Genomic DNA, 21,284 nt, shown 5'->3' with positions numbered 1-21,284 from the left:
CGCCGCCGCCGCCCCGCCCCGGCCCGGCTCATTGGTTGCCTCTCGGAGGGGAGGAGAAGGGGCGGCCTCTGGGGGGGTGTCTCATTAGCTTTGCGGGCTCCTTCCTCCGCTCCCTAGTCCGGAACCCGGCGGCGGCTGGAACGCCGCGAGCGGGCAGTGCGGCAGGGACGGCGGGTGACTCGGGCAGTGACCGTGGCGGCAGCGGTCGCCCCGCCGTGGGAGGCTATGGGGACGCGCGCATCCTCTGGGTGCCCAGCGCGCGGCGGCTCGGAGCGCCCTGCCCTGCTGCTGTAGGGAGCGGCGGTGGAGCAGTCACTCGCCGAAGCCCCCCGGGACCCACTTGCTTCGGCCCCTGGCTCGCCGTGCCTTTCTCCCGGGCTGCCGGGGCGCAGAAGAGGATCCGTACTCCCGAGCGGGGCAAGCAGCATGCGGAGAGCGGCCGCCGCAAGAGGAGGCGCTGGAGGGGCGCGCCGGTGGCTCCCTTGGCTGGGGCTCTGCTTCTGGGCGGCGGGGGCTGCGGCTGCCCGAGGTAAGCGCGGGGTCGAGCGGGAGGCGGAGCCGGGGGCGAGGCGGCCGAGCGGGACCCGTACCTATGGCGTTGGCTTCCCAAGTTGCGCCCTGCACCTCTCCGCGCGCTGAGCGCAGCGGGGTGAGACTCGGGCGGAGGACCTCCGAGGGGACCATTGTCTCCCACCCCAAGTTCGCGATCAGCTGCAGCCCTACAGGTTGCTGGACCGGGGCCCCTACCCTTCTTTTCCTCTCGTCGTTTGCTGCATTTTCCGAGCCCTCCCCAATTGCTGCAGACTGGAGTCCCCACCTCTTCGCTCCAATCTCGCTCCCCCCAGTCCTCTTCACTTCCTTCCGTGGCGAGATCGTTCACGGGTGGGCGCCCGTAGGGGTGTCCGAGAGTTCCTGGGGAGGGGCGCCGGGTGATGAGAGTCTCTGGAGGGTGCGCTTGAATGGAGAGGGCGCCTCTTCTCTGGGGGAGCAGCACCCAGGTTGAAGTCCGCGAAGCTCGACACCTCTCGGGCGACAGCAGCCCGAGGTCCTGGGCAGCAGTGGGCTTTCTTTCGAGGAGGCCGCGGTGTGCGGGAGCTCGGGAGAGCGGCGTGCACCGTCCGCGTTTAACTGCGCCGGCAGTGCCCCGCCGGGTTAGCAGTTGGCCCGAGGCCGCCCACCCGGCGCCTCCTCTCGCTGCCCGGTGCCGGCTCCAGCCCGGGAGCTCGTGAGCGCGGGGCCCCCTGAGCGGCTGGGAAGCCGCAGCTTCTTTCCGACTTAGAAACGTAGACCCCATTTTTCCTGGATCCTCTGGGCTCCGGCAGAGTGACATTCTGCACCTGGTTTCAGCTCCACCTTGAGCGAGGACTGGAAGCATGAACTTAAAACCGCGGACTTGCTTTGAAGCTGATCAGAGGCAGTTTACACGTAGCTTGAGGACTGTGGCTTTACCCTTGAAATCATCCGGAAGCTCTTCCTTCCCGCTCTTTCTTTATTCCTAGGTGTCATCCATTAGGCTTAGAATTTGTAATTGCCTTAAATGATTTACCTAACGCTTGACTGGCGAGGGATGAAACTGATCTGCCCACCTTACCTCTACCTTGAACGTATTGTGAGTAGCCGGGAGACAGGAAAGGGTGGAAAGGGTTGAGGACGATCACAGAAAAACCACTGTAATCTCATTTTTATAAAAGCTAACGGTGTGTTAAAAGCAGTCGTGCTGTCTGGAATGAAGAATTAAAAAAAGAAAAAAGTGGATAGAGGTTTTTCCCTTTTATGATCCTGTTCAGTGACTATTTGCATTTCATTTCCTGAAAAGTTTTTGTTTTTTGTGTTTTTTTTAATGGAGCAGGCTTTTTAAAAAGCAGGAAAGGTTTAAAAATGAGCCTCAAGTGATTGCACACACTAGGTGATGGTGAAGCATAGTTCTTTTCCTCGCTGGGAGAAACACAAGCTTCAGCCATTTAATTTACTACAGAGAATGCCTCCTTGCAAAGTCAGCTCTGAGTTGTTTTTAATACACTATTGGGGGGAAAGCGGGCCTTTTCTGAGTGTTGATTTAAATGTCTGAGTTTCCACTTGCTGTCTATGCTGAACACCTAAAGAATGACTGACTCCACATACTGACCCTTGGAATTTGGTTGGTGGGGCTGTCTTGAAGCCAGCTTGAAACAAGAGGTGCGGACCTGCCAAAAGCCTCTTGGATGGAGTTTTGCTGGCTGTGAAACTAAGGCTAGCACCTCCTGTCTGCAAGCTGTTCTTCAGAGGACTCCTGGAAAACACACTGTACACTCCGCAGGCTTATTTACAACAAATGTCTTGCACAGATCATAGTAATGTTCAAGACACATGGAGTGGAGCAGTACATCTGACTAATATTTCCCTTGTGGTATTTTACTTTCTGGGGCAGAAAGTCTGTTACCTTTAGCACCTGTCAGAGATTCCCCAAGAAATGAGCAGTAAACAGGCTATAAAATCTGTGAAGCCACATAACCTGGCTTGGGACAGGTGGGTACAATTAGGGTTTTCAGAACAAAGGGCGCGTTTCAAAGTTATTTAAGTTCTCCCAGCTCAGGAAGGTGCCTGCTCATTAAAAGCAAGATGAGATGCACCCAGGGCACATGTTTGCTGAGTAGTTTCACCGCATTCTCTGGGGTTGGCTCTGCAGTGTTCTTACTTATCCAAGTAAATAGTTTTTTTGTTCTACAAGCCTTTTCATGTTGGTCTGAACCAAGGTACTCCGCCTTCCCGAAACAACAGGATAGACAGAATTATGCCATTTGCTTTGATTATATAAGAAGATTGAACAATTCAGTAGCCATTTCTTTACCATTAGTTATCATTTATTTGTTTCCAAGATCATTGTACCAACTCCTTTTTTTCCCCTTTTCTTTCCCTCCGTACCTAATGTAAAACCCTCTGAAAATTGTAACGAGATTTCAGATGATTGGCTTTGAATGTCCTCAACGAGGAAAATACACGGGGCAAGGGACCGCCTGCAGGAACTAGTAGTGGCCCAAGGAGCCATGTTCTGGTTCCCTCCTTTGTAAGCTAGACTTAATTCTTGAGATTTATGTACTTGATGGATAGCATACTTACTGTAAGGAAAGCGCTTGGGTACCATGATTACCGTATATTTTAACACTTTCCAAGTTAAAAGAAGGGGTTTTAAAAGTTATTCATGACCTGCCAAGTGCTAATTGAATCCACATCATGTTGTCACACTGATTTGTTTTTCTTCTTTGAAAAAAAGGAGCACTGCTGTTGATCCGGTTGTGATTCCTCTATTAGATACTGTACATAGATATCCCAGTCTGAAGGCAGGGAGGAAGATGATCTTAGCTGGGCTGAGCTTTCACACAAGTCCTTCTTTTAAACATTTTCGTGGACAATGAAATCTTCCTTATGGTAACCATAGTGATGCATTAAGGGCAAGAGAAATACACATCTGTTTTATAGGCACAATAGGGTCGCATGGTTTACGCATACTTAAATCCATCTACCTACCTCGTTCCTGCAGTTTTATATCTATGTTCACTTTCTCCTTAACGAACATAATTACTGCCTCCGCCACCCCGCATTCTATTTCTTTTTCCTCCAGAATCTTCCCCTCCAAAGGGCTATGAGAAAAGAGCCTTTTCTTGTAATTTCTTGGTGGGTTTTTCTTTTTGTGACTCTTGGGTTGTACTCTTCGTTTGAGCAGTCCGGTGGTATCTTTTCCTCCTGCCTGACAAAGGGTTCTGCTCAAGAAATCTCTTAAGTATCTCAGCTGATAAGAAGAGATTCATTGTTCTTACCTGACCCTATAGCGGCAGCATCTGTCACCCTTTTTCATAATCTTACCAGGAAAAATAGTAATGTCAGCCTTCCATTCTTCCTCACTCTTTGAATGACCCATCTGTGGGTCTCTGGTTCTTTAAGTGGTACCCCATAGGTTGGGGAAACCTATGGAACCCCAGGAATCCTCCGTGAGTTCCATCAAAACTCTATGACTGAGCGGGGCTCGTAGTTCTAGACCCCACTGTCTTAGTAGTTAGGGAAGAAGCACTTTTCTGTCTGTTGCCTCAATGGCTTGTAAACGTTTTATCATCCTCCTTCTACCAAATAAGGACCCAACTTGAAATACTGCCAACTTTCAAGGTTTAACAAGAAATTTGGTATCACTCCCTCGGGTCTTTCTTTCTTTTTAAAATATGGAGGCTGGGGACCCAGACTGTACGTGTTACAGTCTAATCCCGAAGACCAAGTGTATGAAGAAAGATTTATTCCATAACATTCTCTTAAGGAAGGTGGTGGTGGTGATGCAGGATGTCCTCTTAAGCGCCAGGCACAGATGTTCACAGAGAGCCCGGATGTGTCCCCCTCCTTGATTATACCTTTGCCATTAATTCTGATTGTCCCGTACACTGGACAGTGCTACTTGACCAGCCGTGTCATTGTCTTCTGTCCTCCTTATTCTGCCGCCTTCATGAACTAACAGCATGACCGAATAACCAAGGGGGACTTACCTCTGTCATTCTTGGCCGCATACTCTAGGTAAAGACGCTTGCTTGCGCACCCAGTCATTTGCTTCATGGCCACCACTGTCATGAGACCTGTCATCGTGTTGCTGCCACTCTTTGTGTTATGCCTGTTCCTTAAGAGAAGGCATTTGTGCAGTCTTGCTTGAATATTAGATAATAATAGTAATGACTGTCTTTAGCAGGTGCCATTCATTACTCTAAAGAGTTTTACACACATTAACTTACATAATCCTTAAAGTAACTTAACATAACTTAAAATAACTCTTTGAGGTGAGTACTCTTATTATCCTCCTTTTGAAGATAGCAGAAGAGCTGCGCAGAGAAGGTAAGTACCTCGCTCAAGGCCGCGGAGTTAGTATGTGGTGGCGCCTGGATTTGAACCTATGCAGTCCGACTCCAGAGCCCACAATAAAGACGCTTTTCTAAACTGTGCCGAAAACAAAATGAGCCTGATATTTTGGTGACATAAGTACTAAAATTATATCTCTATAACTATGAGACTTGGAGAAGAATTTAGAGGAGCTTAAATAAATCTATAGCTGTATTCAGATACGTCTCAGAGATTTATGTTGTACGCAAACAGCCACCCTCTCACCATTCAGCTTAATATACTTTGGGATCAGATTCACACTTAAAATTCTGAGTGCCAGCTTCTAATATGATAGCTTGCTTGCTTTCCCCCCCCCAGTTTTGAATTTCAACACAAAATATTACTCTGAATACGCCATCCATGGAATGGCAGAACCCAAGAGACTATTTGTTGCCTGTCTTGTATTTTTAGCCTTGTTTGCCGGGGAAATGTGAAGCATGAGATTTGAGAATAGATTGTTAACACCAGAGGCTGCTGTTTCTGCTGTTTTGGGTACTCCTGCGGCTCTTGCAAGGCAGATGGCTAGATTCATTTCCAGAAAATAGATATTCGTTCTATTTTGCATTTCCACTTTGAAAAGAACTTTTAATTGTTTGTACCACATTGCGTTGTATGCTCTTATTGTGAGCATACACATGCTGTGCGTAGATAGTTTTCAGAATTAGGAGGATGTTAATGTATTTCAGTTTGGACCACGTGAGAAATCCACTGCACACTCTCTTGTGCTTTTGGAGGATTTCTTTGGAAAGTGGGTTTGTGTGCAGGACAGTGTGGACCGCATATGTTGTTCACAGCACCCCTGCCCCCTCTGGACTTCACTGGACTGAGAAATTAGGGGCAGAAGTATTCGGGTTGTGTTGATGGGGCTAAAATAGAAACCAAAACACGTAGTACTCTTCTCGGCTTAAGTGGGACCACAACAGGATGTAAAATATTTCCTAATATTGTTTCCAAGAGGACAAGAGTACAGGGAGGCCTGTATTTTTCCTATATGATCAGTTTCTTCTGACAGTTTCCTTCCTAATTAAGAAAGCTGGAAGCCAAAAGCTGTCTTCCAAGTGAAGTCAGTAACAGCCTCACTTAATGCAGGTACTGACTTTCTGCCCCTAAATTTCTGGTTCATAAAATGCAAAAGAGCCTTCCTCCCCAGAAAGGGAGACCTTGGCACTTAAGTGTATGTTTCCACTTGAACCTGGCCTTGTAAGGCTGGGAGGAATAATATGGGGTAATTTCACCACAACATTGAGGAACTTGGCTCAGAATGGACTTTACAAGATGCATTGTTTTGCTGATTGAATGGTGTAATTTCTCCCTCAGGTAAGTGCAAGGGAAAATGACATTGCAGACATCCCAGAAGGTAAGTGATTGGCAGACACGCAAAGGAAGCAGGAGGTACTAGAGGCTAAAGCGACGTCATCCTGACTACTTCAAGGGTCCAACCAACACTGGAATAACTATGTTTAATATCATTCATAGATTTTACTCACTTACTATAAAAGCAAATGTATTTACTAAATATTGGACTAGAAGATTTGCCTGTAAAGAAATTTGTGGCATGCCTTTTAGAGTTGTTTGCAGGTGATTGGTGGTTTCTGCCTCGTCACAGTACTTATTTAGTAGTTAGCATCTTTATTTGAATTTAATTTAATAAAATCTACTGGAAGAGGAAGGGAAACCCAATGATCTTGGGTTATGAAAGCTAAGCTGGTAATATTTGAAACATACAAATCAGGGCTTTTCAAATGTTAATGTGCATTTGAATCACTGTAGATCTTGTTAAAATGCACATTCTGATTTGGTAAATCTGGGGAGGGGCCTGAGAGCCTCCATTTCTAACAAACTTCTAGATGACACCATCTGACCACACTTGGAGTAACAGGGTCATGGATGACAATAATTCAAGTTTTGGGGGTTTGTTTTTGATTTTTAATATTGATTTTAACTTGGAAGCCAGTACGAAGTGGAATTCTATGTAACAATATTGTAAACGTGACAGAAGAATAGGCAAAGACACATGTCACTTTTAACACACAAAAACCTAGAGCTACTCATAAAACAAATAGACATTCTGGGAGTACCATTCTGATGTAATACAGCGTCTTGCTTCTGGCACTTGTAAAGATGGATGCAGTATTTTCAAAGGCTTGGATTTTATTTTGAAGTAATTGAGGACTTATGTCTGCATCTACTTCATTTCTGTAAGAAAGAGGAAACTGAGTCCCCCAGAAGTTGAACAGTTTGCTCAAAGTCAGATTTTTGCTAAGCTTCTACCCCCTTTTATCTTACTGTATCTCTTGCCTGGCGCTGCACTTAAAAACGATCCCGAGTTCAGGATATTGAGAGAGCGAGGGTACACTTGAGGAAGAGGTAGAACAAAAACAGTTGGTTAGAAACAAAAACAGAGGAATGTTCACATGGGATAGGGATGCTCGCCAAGGAGCTGGGTCCTTGTTGTCACAACATGGTGTGGGACTAGGTTTTGGGTCCTTCCTTGCTGCTGGACACTTACGTCTACTTGGCAATGCCCATCATGCTTACTGTTACTTATCCAGCACCTGGAGGTGCTGGTCCCATAACACACGCTAAACAATCGTTTTTACTCTAAGCTTATTGCATTAAGGTATAAATAATATTGAGGATAACATTGCTAAAATTTACTCAATATGGTGCTAAAACATTCAGGAAAATTAGTTGCCAGAAGAAATTAAATAACTGTAAGAGGGTTTTACATTCCTGCCCCCCAACAGATTGAAAAGCCTACGTCCCTAGATAGATTATTCTACAAAGATGATTAAGTGTAAGATGTGACACTATCACGGATGGCTCTTTTGCATAATAATTCATTTGCATGGAATTCGACATTTTTCAGGTGCATTCACAGTTTGGATTGTTTTGGATTTTTACATTCACCCTGATGTTGAACAGAGGATGAAATTAAGGTTTAGAGGTTTTTTCAACCAAGGCTAGACAGAGAGCCACAACTAGTACTAGGACCAGCAGCTGAGTGTCCAGATGGTTTCTGGGCCTTTTTGACTATGAGGTCGTTCTATTTTATTACCAAATAGATTGGTTGCACTTAAGTTGGACCATACAACATTCTGCTCACATTGTATTTGAGACAGGGCATGGGTACATGAACACGTGTGACAGAGAAAGAAACGAGTAAAAAATTTCAGTGATACCGTGTTGGCTTCTGAGTTTATGTGGTGTTAGGTTTCTCATGGTTATGAACAGAAGTGGTGTCATCTGGAAGAGGGGATGGTAGGAAATGTGGCAGCAGTGGTTTGAGGCAAGTAAAATTGTGAATATATGAAAAATGGTATACTGCGGTATGGCCTAAGGGGTATGGACAGAGTTCTGAGGAACTTGCTGAGCAATAGTATTTTCTTTTTTTAAAAAAAATTTATTAAATTTATTTTATTTTTGGCTGCATTGGGTCTTTGTTACTGCACGAGCTTTCTCTAGTTGTAGCGAGCGGGGGCTACTCTTCATTGCGGTGCACGGGCTTCTCATTGCGGTGGCTTCTCTTGTTGCGGAGCACAGGCTCTAGGCGCATGGGCTTCAGTAGTTGTGGCACGCGGGCTCAGTAGTTGTGGCTCACGGGCTCTAGAGCACAGGCTCAGTAGTTGTGGTGCACGGGCTTAGTTGCTCCGCGGCATGTGGGATCTTCCCGGACCGGGGCTCGAACCCGTGTCCCCTGCATTGGCAGGCAGATTCTTAACCGCTGTGCCACCAGGGGAGTCCCATGTTTTCTTGAAAACAACAAAGGATTTAAAATTTAGTTCGTTAAATAAAAATCACAATTAGTTCTGCAGTTTTATTTTAAAGTTGTCATTACAGACACCAGACACTCTTTAGAAATATAGTACTGGCTTCATAATCTGCATCGCTTTCTAAATACTTTGTCTTTATTATTAACTTTGTGCTTTATTTTTTCTTTCTGTGTGTAGTTGCGGAGCAAGGTGAAAGTATTTTAATTGGTATTTGGAAGGTGTGTGGTGGCACAGTGCATTTGGACTTGCGATAATAATTTTCATCAACGTGTCTTTAAGAATTATCTAACCTATTTTAGAAAGAAATAGAAAAAAATACAGACCTCAAAATAAAGTTCTTTGCCAGAGAAATATGTGTGTTGTAGGCCTTTTGAAAGGAGCTGAGGAGATTGTAACTGTCCTTCATCCGAATAGGTGACCCTTGTATCTCTCTCAGCCTAGGGACCAGCAGCTACAGTGATTGCCGGCAGCTTGCATCAGGAAATTTCCAAAGTTGTCTCCCATTAAAAAAAAAAAAAAAAAAGCAGTCAGGAGGTTCACAGGTTTTGTCAGTGTGAGGTGTGTGGGTGGGATGTAAGTGTTTGGGGGTTTGCTTTAAAGAAAGAAAGGTTTTTAAAATGTTTGTCATTTTTTTCTCACCTTGGAGAAAACAAACAAAACAAACCCACCCACCCCAAATACAAGAATGAAAACTAAAACCTATTGGCTGTTTTCTCAAGTTTAGCAGACAGCTTGAAATGTACATCCGTCTCGGATAGCAATGTGAAAAGACAGCTCTCCCGTGTCATATCCTGCAACAGACAGCACCATTACTTGTACAGCCATTACTAATAACTGTCAAGGGGATAAGTGCTTAATGCATGGATATCTGTGTGTATGTATTATGTATTAGTAGAATGTCATATATCATCATTATGGCAAACTTACATCATTAAACTTCCATGCTGTTAATTTAAATGCCATTAGTAACACTTAAACTCGAGACGGAGACACAGTTTTGACTTGAAAGTTAGCTTCTTAATTTGAGCGCTCCCGTTTCTCTTTCTCCCTGGTCTCTCCCATCTAACCCCCAGCTCTCAGTCTGTTCTTGCTTCCTGTCTCCTCCTCAAGTCAAAACGGCCTTCCCGTTCCAGCAGTGTGGTGGGCTGCAAAGTTCAAGGCTACATGGCCTCCAACATGTCACTTTTTTTCTGGTTCCTTTTATTTCTTAAATGAGAAGAAGTAACGCAATTATCGTGAAAGCTCCTTCCTGCTCTAACATTTTATGATGCTGTGTATCGTTTTCAAGTACCCTTTATTCATGGTATTTTTTTTTATCATTTCAGGAAGCATTTCTTGGCATTTTAAATAGGCATCAAAACCTTCGATAACAAATACTCTGAAAGTAGAATTTTCAGGACAACTTTGTAGGACTTCAGGAATGATGCTGGTGAGCCTTGGCTTTAGCGTTTTTAAGAATGCATCTTCAATAAAAGTGTAATTTTATGTATCGGTTTCTCTTAAATCAGTGGTTGTACACTAATGCATACATATGCTACTGCAGCAGCAGAGGTGGGATGGGTGGGAAAGGGCCGCGGGGGCTGGAATCCTCCACGGCAGCCCACTGTTGCCCAGTTGGGTGCGTGGGCCCATGGTTGCTCGATTGACTTTTTCTTTTTTAGCAGAAACCACCTCTATGCTATTTCATGGTAAATTTCCAGATTTGAACTCTTCTCACATCATTTTAATAAAACACCTTTAGTTTAAGCAAGAGTCACAAGATACAGCACTCAACCTTCCAGTGTGTCTCAAGTCAGTGACTTTTTCCACCTTTTGTTAAGAGATTTAAAGGATCAGGGAGTCAGTTGGTCCTCATTTTCAATCATTGTCTTTGAGCTCTGCCTATAAAGCTTTTTCTAGCTTTGTGAAGGAGCACACTGTCTATTGTCTTCCCTTCCTCTCTTGTTCTCGTGATTTGATGACCATCTCTAGTGTTGTGTTTGGGTTGCTTTTTCTTTTTGTGTATGTATCGTAGTTTTGGGGATTGCTGTTTCCATGAGGTTTGAATATAGTAGTCTATATAGGTACAAGGTTGTTTTAAGTTGCTGGTCTCTTTCCCGCCTAGAGAAGTTCCTTTAGCATTTGAGGAGCGTTGTCTAAAAGCGGAAGATCAAAAGCATTTGAGTGGCCTTTTATTTAACATATGAAAAACACTAATTTGATCACTGAGTTTCTATGTGCCTCTCTATCCCATTTGTAAAGAAGAATCATACAATTATATTGCTGGAAAGGGCCCTAAAATTTCTAGGCTGAAGCTCAAATCTCTACATGGGCAACAAAAGTCTAGAGAAGCAGCGTACCTTGCTGGACTTGTAGGAGGTCATTTCTGTCAGTGTTTGCCCATGAACCCAGATCTTCATTTTCTCAATGTTGTTCTTGCCCCTTCTCCTTTTCAGGCCCATAATAACAAAAGCAATTGATAGAGGCACCAAGGAAATGAAAAGAATGATACCAGAAGACTAAAGCCTATTGATCATTTTACACTTCTGTTAGAGGATGCTTTCCTTTTATTTAAAATGTTTATATTTTTCTAAATACCTTTGAAATAGGATAGATTTTTCATCTTTGGCACTGTTCTGAATCGTACAGTGTTGGGGCTATGATTTGAGGGGCTCAAGTTAGTTCATTGTAGCAGAGCTGATGGATATTGTATTACATTGTTATCTATATTACATTATATCTACATTATAGGTTTATTTTGTGTTTTTATGGAATTTACAGTGAGTCAAGCTTTTGTTCCAATTACTTACGCTCTGCATCCTTGGTGACAATTTTGTTCAGTGTGAATCTACTAGCAGACCCTAAATACTTTCTAAATATAATTATTTAAAAAAATCTATACATAGGATGAAGATAGTCACTTCTCTTGTACTGTGGGATGTTAGTGCCATGAGTTAGAACAGGAAACCTTATGCTTCACCCAAGGAAATAACTTCAGAACGGTATTTGCCACACAACTCCTAATTCTTATCTGGATAAGTAAATTACTTCCAATTTCCATTTTTCCCTGTTTAAGTCTGGATTTTCATGTGTGACGAAGGTAACACTTTCCAGCTGGAATGCTAGGTCTGTTGTGATGAGGCGGTTTTATTCAAATGGATACAGTAGTTGGCCACTTAGAGGACCAGTAGGTGGAGAAGGTTTTAAAGATGCACAAGCAATCGACTTACGCTTCGCTTCGCAGAAAACTTCTGATGTTGGCAGCAGCTTGCCAATGATACCCTCAAAAGGCCATGAATTTGCATCCAAAGAGAGTGAGGATCTAATTTGAAAAGCCTCCGTTGCTTCTTCTCATGCATTCTCTGTTCTTTATTTTAAAGCTGAGTTCTGCATTTCTGACGGTCGTGATAACTTGTAAAATGCAATCGCTGTAGTTGAGCTGAAGCTTATAAACCCCGGTGACCCTGTAATGATGATTATTCACTTTGAAGCCACCTTACTGGGAAAGTGTTAGATGTGGAGGGTGTCGAAAACTTCAGATTCTTGGTGATTAGTTATCAAAATATTCAGGGTTTGGTTATTTTTAGCAGTTATCAGTGAAAGATCTTGCTGCTGGAAATGGTGATTAGGTTTTAAAGCTACAAATTCCTGGTCATCACCCAAAGCCATTATTTTTTTTTTCAAACTCACAGAAAGGCTGACATCTTTAGTATTGTCGCCCGGGGTTAGGTGTAGACGATCACACAGACAGGTGCTTTGAATATGTGTGGCTATCAGTTTTTTAAGTTTAAAATTGATGTTTAATATTTAAACAGTTTTATTGAAACATAGTAGATTGAAAAATGAGCACCAAAAGTTTAATGTAACCCCCATTTAGAGAAATACGTGTGTTTGTAATTTAAATTTTGAAGAGAAGCTGATGCCAAGAACAGAACAGTTAAGCCATCTCAGAATAGTTGAGCCCAAATCTCAGGGGAGAGGATCCACTGATGTATATTTTTTTAAGTTCCTCAGGTTATTCTTAGTTTGGGAATCAAAGCCTGAGAGCCGCTGGTGTAATGGGTGGATTGATTGTGAGCAAATGTAGAAACTGATCTTCTTTTTTGAGATTTAGAGACAGCAAAGTGTAAGGGATAAAGGTGACCACCCATGTTTCTCCCTCGCACACCCCTCCACGTTAGGCGTTATATTTCCATGTTGGATCTCAAATGACTTGGATGAGTGAAACTGGATAATGGCACTCAACATTTCAGTCTTTAGGAGCTAGACTTTTTCTGCTAGGATGGAAGAACTTAGGTATTCATGAAAGAGATGTGATTAAATAAGAAACATTATATAATCATGGAGAAGAGTTTTAAGAACCCAAGGTTGGAGGTTGCACCATGTTTCCCTTCTGAACAAAAGCACAGGGGCCCACAAATGGACATTCCTATTAATTCTCATCTAATATGTTTTAGGTCCAGGATGTAAATGATAAGTGATCACATTTATGAGTGGGTTAATAACTTTGTACTGGTCTTGGTGTCGGAAGGATGAAAGCAGTATAGCTCCTTACAGTGTAGGGCAGGGCCCCAGTCAGCACCATTGTTGTTGACTAAGGAGTTGGGCGGGGACAGCTGGTGCCTCTTTGCTGTTTTAGGAAATGTGGCATAGGAATTCCAAATAAAGCAAATGTTTCTAATATGTTCACAACTGCCAACGGTTCCCTATTTGTCTGTGAAATCAAAAGCAAGACATTTTGTAACCAGTTGTTGCACATGAGTTTAGTTTAAAAAAATCAATTTAAAATGGATATCTGTGCCCTTACCACCATATTAATAAACCATTATCAACACGACTCATCTGTATGACTCTCTTTAACTCCCATCCCTCTGGTTCTCCTTCAAAAGTAATATTGCTTGAATTTTGTGCTTATCGTTTCCTGGTCTTTAAAACTATTTTACACAAATACGTACGTACTCCTAAACAGCGTTCACTTTTGCTTCTTTTTGACATATATTATAGTTTTCAGCAATTGTTTTTTTCACCCAGTATTAGGTTTCAGCTATGTTATTGGATGTACTATTGTTGAATCACTTCCCTCCTGTACAATATTTGATGCTGTGACTAAACCATAATTGACTTATTTTACTCTCAGTGACATTTGGCTTGTTTTCAGGTTGTTTTTTTCTCTTATGAAAAGTGCTACTAGGAACATTCATGTACACGTCAATGGCGCCCACTTTTCAAGTGTTTCTCATACATCTGAGAGTAGATTACTAAGACCCAGAGCATGAACATGTTAAATTTTCCAGATAATGCCAAAGCATTTTTCAGCCGTATGAGTTCCCATCACTTCACATCAGCCAACATTTGATATTTCCAGGCCTAGAGATTTCTGCTTATTTAGTGGGTATAATATGATTATCTCCACATGGACTTAATTTCCATATCCCTGATTACTAATGAAGTTAAACATTGTTTCATTTATTTCATTGCCATTTATATTTCTTCTACAAAACACCTACTCAAGTCTTCTGCTCATTTTTTCTATTTGTTAATAGAAAATAATAATTTAATTAAATTAATAATTTATTGAATTATAGGGAGCTTTAAATACACATATGTGTATGTGTATATATGTGTATATATATATATTTTTAGTAAGCTTAAATGTGTTAATGTGTGATTGGAATTTCTTCCCCCAGTTTTTTTTTTAACTTAATGATATTTTCTGATGACTTGACTTTTTAATGTTAAGTTCTCATGAACTCCAGTTTTAATTTCGATGTAATCAATGTTATCAATGGTTTTATGCTCTTTTGTGTCGTGCTTAGGAAATCTTGCCTAAATCTCATGAACTATATTCTCCTGTATTTCTTCTAAAATTTTCTAATTTTGGTCTTTCGTACTTATGCCTTTAATCGACCTAGGATAGATTTTTTTTTTCCGTTAGAGTTTGAGTTAGGGATTTAATTTCATTCTTTCATGTGAATAACCAGTTGTCACAGAACCATTGAGGGGTCTCCCTCCTTTTTCTGATGATCTGCAGTGCCACCTTTGTAACGTGCGAAGGTTTCATAGATGCACGGGGATTTTTTAGTCTGGTGCTAAGTGTTCTTCCAATAGTTCCAGCAGACCTTTCTGGTTTTATTTTTTACTGCTTTTTCATGTACCCTCAACTCATCTGGACTCCATGCTGTGCCTCAAAATTGTCCCACGATTTCCTTTGTCTTGTGCATTTTGTACATTTCTTATACCTCTCATATCCTGCCTTATGCTATTGTTTCAGGTATATTTATTTCTCTTTTGCTTCACGTTCGGTTTTTGAAAGCAGGCTTTATGTTTTTTCATCTTTGATACTTTTGAGCAGAAACTGATACCTTTTACTGAATAGCTATATGATAAATCATTGACCTAAATTGGGGTTTGGAATTGAAAGGATCTTAGAAATTATCCAGCCAGTCTCCCTGTATTTGCCCACGTATGATCATTGGGATTTGCAAAGTTTAAATGCAACGCCCAAGGTCATATACCCTGGTGGGTCCCTGACTATTTTTCTTGAGCTTATTCCAGAACACCTTTCACTTCAGTTCTTTGCCCATAGAACTGATAATATCAGATGCTGTCCAGAAGTAGGAACTAACATGAAGATACTGGAAAACAGGTGAAGACACCCACGTGGCAGGTCCATGACCCCTTGGCTGGTTGATTCAGACAGTGATGTTCGGACATGCACGGACACGATGTTCACATCACATGGAAATATCGAGCATCACCCAAGCAGCTCTGCTGACTCACGTCCCTGGGCCTTTGTTCACGCTTCTTGTTCAACAGAACTGTTCTTACGGACCACTGTCCATGAGTCTCTGTACTCCTAGAGGTAAATCTCTTTTTGTTGAATGCTGTTTCCATACTTTGACATCACTTCTGTTCCTGCACCAGTCAGACCATATTTTAATTCTTCTTTTATGTCTTTCACTCTTGATTTTTATCACCTGAGGTCAGAGACAATTTTCTATTCTACTGTGTCTCCTCAGCACCTAGCACCGGGTTATATCTGCTCTAAGTTAGGTTTTTAAGGTGTTCTATATGTGAAAATCAAACAAGCAAAAAACCAAAGCCTTCAAGTGAGCTTACAAATAAGTCCTGTCATTCCACCCTTTAGATGTGTAATCTGGATGAAATCATTGTGCTTCCCCCGCCTAATAAAATATAAAAACTATAGGAAGGATAACCCACTTCCACAGTATTAGCTGTTATCACAGTAGTCCAAATTAGCTAAAGAACTTGGTACACATCTTCAAAGATTCCTTGTCAGGGAGATATTGCTGGGGAAAAAAAGCATGCTAGGTTTGTGATTGAATGAGGCTGTACAGTTGGGAATTTGTATAATCAGAAGAGAACTTCAGGGCGCTAGGTATTTGGACTGAGGGTCCAAAACAGGGATAATTATAGGAAAAAAAAAAAGAGACGAGGGTACCAACTACAGATAGCCCTTTGGCCCAGTGACTGGTCCTGGAAAGTGCATCTTGGGATGATCACACTTTTGGAGTGAGCGTTCCAAAGGAGGAATAGCATGGGGGACTCTCAATGTTTATTTCACCTGACTGTTTACTGCTGGAAGCTTCTGGGCAGGAGAACGTCCAGAAGCTAAGTCAGGGGGCCAGCAGGGCTGACAGCAGAACTTCTTGGAGCGGATGCTTTCTTCTCCACTCTTTTACTCACATGTGGGCTGCATGGTTAGATGAACACAACTAACGAGCCCAGGGGAGCTTTATTTGCATCTACTCCAAATAGCTTTTTTGGATGGAAGTTTTTTTTCTGACATAAAAATATTATATGCTCATTGTAAGAAGTTTGAAAATACAGGAAGGTCTTTTTTGTTGCTGAGGCAAGGAATAGCGTATTCAGGAAGCCGGCAGACTGAGAAGATGGCGGACTAGTGTCCCTAAAAAACCGTCCTCTGGGAAAGTTTTAAAGAGAACGGAAATCCCCAGCAGATCATCCAGAAAGGTGCTTCCACCTCAGGGGAGTTCTCACGGTGCTTCTCGTTGTCAGCAGGTGTCTGCTGTCCCCTCCTATCCTTCATCTTTTGGAAAGAGGAACAACCAGTTACCCAAGTACTAAACCAGATATTTTAATTCTGCTCTTCCTGTCTTTTCGGAATGTTCACTTCTTGGTAGCAGACTCTGAGTACCTCTGTGACATATCTTAAGTGCTTTGGAAAATGTGAAATTATCACATATTTGTTATTTTTCAACCACTGACCAAAGCTAGTGGACACACCCTTTGTAGTGCCCAAGATCATGGGTAGCAGGCTCTTTAGAAGAGTTACATAGCAGAGCTTTGTGTTAACTGAGCCAACTAAATAAGATGCACAATTATTTTTTATCTCTCAGTATGAGAAGGGCACTGATTGAAGCACTACTTTGACATTCAGAACAGAGTTTTAAAATTTCTTGTTTTTGTTTTTTTTTTGTTTTTAACTCTCCCAAGATAGCTTTGAAGGATCGTTTTCCTATTCTCTGTATGTCACCACATACTGGTTTTATCTCCGCGTCAGAATGAATCAAACCTTGGCCAATATGTGTTCTTCTGACTATTGTAGACTTGAAAAAATAGGGATACAATTTTTAGAATATTTATTGTTCTTATGTGTATGGAGGTTGTCTCAGTTGTGCTAAAGCCTTGTCTCTAGGGAGCCAAGGGCAACAATAGCATTACATATACTCAAATTATATTCTGCATTTTTTTTTCTTGGAGTTGGATAGAAACAAACAATTGTATGGAATTTTCCTAGGCAAAATTAATTAAGATTAGAGCAATTAGTCATTGCCAGGTCCCCTTCCACCTTCTTCTTACTCTAATTTGTTAATAAAATGCATCTGATATAATTAAGATGTAGAAAATTAAAATCAGAAGACCGTGTTTTATGGTATGCCATGACTTCATATGTTCTCAGTTCATCCATCCCTCCATCCCTACCCTATCTCCTAGTCAAAGTACTTACCTCCAAAGTGAAAACGTCTACAGTTCCTAACTTTCAAAAGTGTTTCCCCTAGGTGTGTGTATATGTAATGGTATCAGAGTTCTGTAGCTGGTAGTTTTTGTAGTGAGTTGAATGTCTGTTTGTGTTTCCTCATAAAATACCTTGATACAGGGGCTGCTAGTTTTCTGAATCTTGGAATACTTGTTGTTTGGCCCGTTTTAGTAATTCAGAGAATACATGAATAGATGAATGGATGAATCGTTACCAACTACAATGGGTATTTGTGTGTTGGATGAGCTCTGGCTTGATAATCATATGTGATAATGGTAATGTTTGCTGCGTGCCATCCATCATGCTAGAGGCTTAACATACATGTGCTTTAATTTCTACAACAATCCTCTAAAGTAGGTGTTATTACCTGCTTTAGAAATAAGGAAATTAAAAGTCAAATATACGTATCCAAGTCCATACTTCCAATAAGTGGGAGTAGCGATTTGGGCCCAGGTCAGTTTTCATTCTAGCATGTAAATTCTTTCCTACTGTCATATCAGTGTACCTTCTAACTTTTAAGATGTGGTGTGTGTGTGTAGTGTGTGTACACACACACTACACACACACACACACACACACACTGGAATATTACTCAGCCATAAAAAAGGATGAAATATGCCATTTGCAGCAACATGGATGGACCTAGAAATGATTATACTAAGTGAAGTAAGTCAGAGAAAGATAAATATCATATGATATCACTTATGTGGAATCTAAAAAGTAATACAAATGAATCTATATACAAAACAAACAGAGTCACGACATGCAAAACAAATTTATGATTACCAATGGAGAGAGGGAGGGAGGGATAAATTAGGAGTATGAGATTAACAGATACAAACTACTATACATAAAATAGATAAGCAACAGGGACATACTATAGAGCACAGAAAACTATATTCAGTATTTTGTAATAACCTATAATGGAAAATAATCTAAAAAAATATATGTATCCGAATCACTTTGCTGTACACCTGAAACTTTAACACAATATTGTAAATCAACTATACTTCAATAAAAAAGTATTATATGAGTAGTACAAGAAATCCTATTTGTATCCCCCACAGTAGATTTTTGTCATTATAATGCATTAAAATAAATTTTAAATTAAAAAAATGATGCCCTCCAACTTGATAACAAAGAAGATGTACATGAATATCCAGGATTCTTTGGATATAATACTTCTTTTAGAGCCAGCTACGGTTGGTTTTCCAAAGTAATTTTCCCGAATCACTGTGTTGTACACCTGAAACATGATATTATAAATCAACTGTACTTCCGTAAACAACAAAGTAGCTTTCCAAGCCACTTCTTCATCACCACATATTTTAGGGGTTTCCTAAGCAAATGTGTGTGGAAATCCATCTTCTTGGTTCTGTCTTTGGCTGCTGTCTCTGGTATCACCAGTTTATAGATTATGCTTTTTCCTAACCTGTAAATGTCCTTGAATATCAGTCTTGCTTTCACCTTTGATAGTTTAAACCGTGAGCCTGGAAATGACAGCATCTGGCTCTCTGGGGCCTGGCTGGATGACAGACCCACTCTGCTGGTCTTATACTGGTTGGGACTGGACCCTGGCTCATATGGTCCTTGCTGTCCTCAGGGCCTATCTGTTGCTTCCTGTACATCGAAAGGAAAATTGCAGCAGTAAGACCCCTGCCGTGGATATGGTATTATGTACGACTGACCTTGCTTTGGGCAAAGAGTGTGCATGCGTTGATGTACAAACTAATAATAGTTGGCAATATTAATTATAGGCCAAATGATCACCTCAGGTAAAATTAGTAACCTGCGTTTCTAACGGGGCTTTCATTGCTGAGATTCACTAATAGAATTAACCCCATTGGTGTGTACTTGGGCAAGGGAACTAACATGTGTTTAGCACAGCCACGTATCGTGCTAGCCAGATTATAGGACCTTTTAAATTTAGTCCTCAAGGGGAACAAGTTGAGGTTATGGAGAAGGAAATAAAGTTGGAAGGCATTAACTAGCTTTTCTTGGGTCATTACAGATTCTAAGTGATGCATCTGAATATTTAAAAAAACTTCTTCCAAAAGACATTTATTGAGTATATTTAAGGTGTACACATTATTTTTGAAAGGGGCAATGAAGAATATAGTGGTAAAGCACAGTCTCTAGAATCAGACTGTCTGAGTTAGAATTCAGTTTTTTAGCACTAATCAGCTGTGTGACCATAAGAAAATTGCTTAACCTTTCTGTGTGCCGTCTCTTCATCTGTAAAATGGGGATCAGTAATAGTACCTATTATCTAGGGGTATTGTGAGTAAATAGGGGTAAATCCATATATGCAAAGTACTTATTATAATTCTGATGTGTAATATTTTATCTATATTTATTACTACTACTCCCGTGTTGAGTCACTGTGCAAGAAACTGGGATCTAGAAATAAAAGCTCTTGTGATTGCCAGCAGGGACCTTACAGTCGAGTGAGGGAGATGCCAGAATAAACTCTACAAGGCATTGTGGGAAATGCAGGGAGTGAAACATCACAGGCGGCTCTGGCAGCACAGCCAAGAGCCCCCAAATCTTGGAAGAGGAAGTTTACCCAGAGGAAACGATAACCAGGCTAGCTGAGTGATGAATTTTGAGTAGGAAGGTTTGGGAGACAGAGGGCATTCAATCAAGGCAGCACAAATCAGGGCAAGACCCCTTCCACTAAGAAATGCCCTTCCCTGTGGCTGGCTAGGCATCTAACAGAAGATAAAACCTTGTATTCCATGGAGAAAGGAAACATACAAATGTCCTTGGAAGAGGGTTCTCTTGGCTTGTTCTGAGGTGTTAAGTTCTGAAATCCAATCCTTTCTATAAAGTAGTTTCTAATAGTAGGGTGGGGAGGGCAGAGAGAAGAAGCAGCCATGCATTAAAGGCAAGACTTCTGAAAGGAAGGAGGAGGCTCACACCAAGGATAAGTCAGTCATCAGGGAAGGGAGAGCTGGTGTTTGGTGGCGGCTGGCGGGTGGACAGGATGGGAGGGGTCGGGAGTGGACCTTGGTTTATTGTCCAGGGTGGAAATTAACGCAGGCTAGATGTTCATCATCCTCATAGTTTGGAAAAGAACTGGTTCCTTTGGAAACAGGTACCATGAAGATTTGAGCGGCAGCCGATGCCTCGTGTTTCGTTTTCCAGCCACGGACTCCAGGGTGCTATATATGTAACTCCAGACGCTGTAACTACTCCCCAGCACATGGGTTGTTCATTTTTACCTTTTCCAAGTGAACACTTTAGGCAGACTGATTTACTTTTTTTCCTCCTCTCTGAAATAGAGAAGTGCTCTTTAGTACTTTTACCCTTTGAAAATATGAAATCACTCAAGGGCTTTCATATTTCCAAACGGCAGAAACAACTTCAGCGAGAGAAAAGAGTGCAAAAAGCCGACTGATTTTTTTTTTTTTTAAGTGCTATAATGAAAACATGTATAAGACATATCCTCCGGGTGTGTATGTATGGACACTGGTTTAAAAGGTGGCCAAGGTAAGGAGGTAAGGAGGGGAGAAGGCAGAGAAGGGTGCATATTTGGAAAGTGATACGGCTTTCTCTGTTGCTGGGATTTTATTCTTTTCCTTTTTAACTTACTAGAGAAGAAACAATCCTTATCATTT

At 41.6% G+C, this 21,284-nt stretch overlaps 1 protein-coding gene across 1 annotated transcript in view; it reads left to right on the top strand.

Annotated features, from left to right (window-relative positions):
* Positions 1-93: 93 nt before the first annotated feature.
* UNC5D (unc-5 netrin receptor D) overlaps positions 94-21,284 on the top strand; it is a 606,988-nt gene continuing 585,797 nt past the window's right edge. The window contains exon 1 of the mRNA XM_029226506.1: positions 94-529. Within this exon, the coding sequence (XP_029082339.1) occupies positions 427-529 (103 nt within the window). The 5' untranslated portion in view covers positions 94-426. The remainder of the gene's footprint in view (positions 530-21,284) is intronic.

Source organism: Monodon monoceros, unplaced genomic scaffold (assembly GCF_005190385.1).
Source record: "Monodon monoceros isolate NGI ecotype Baffin Bay Population unplaced genomic scaffold, NGI_Narwhal_1 Super_Scaffold_17, whole genome shotgun sequence".
In the NCBI taxonomy this organism is placed as follows: Eukaryota; Metazoa; Chordata; class Mammalia; order Artiodactyla; family Monodontidae; genus Monodon; species Monodon monoceros.
Note: the sequence above shows the minus strand (reverse complement) of the source record. Positions and strands in the feature narration are given on the sequence as shown.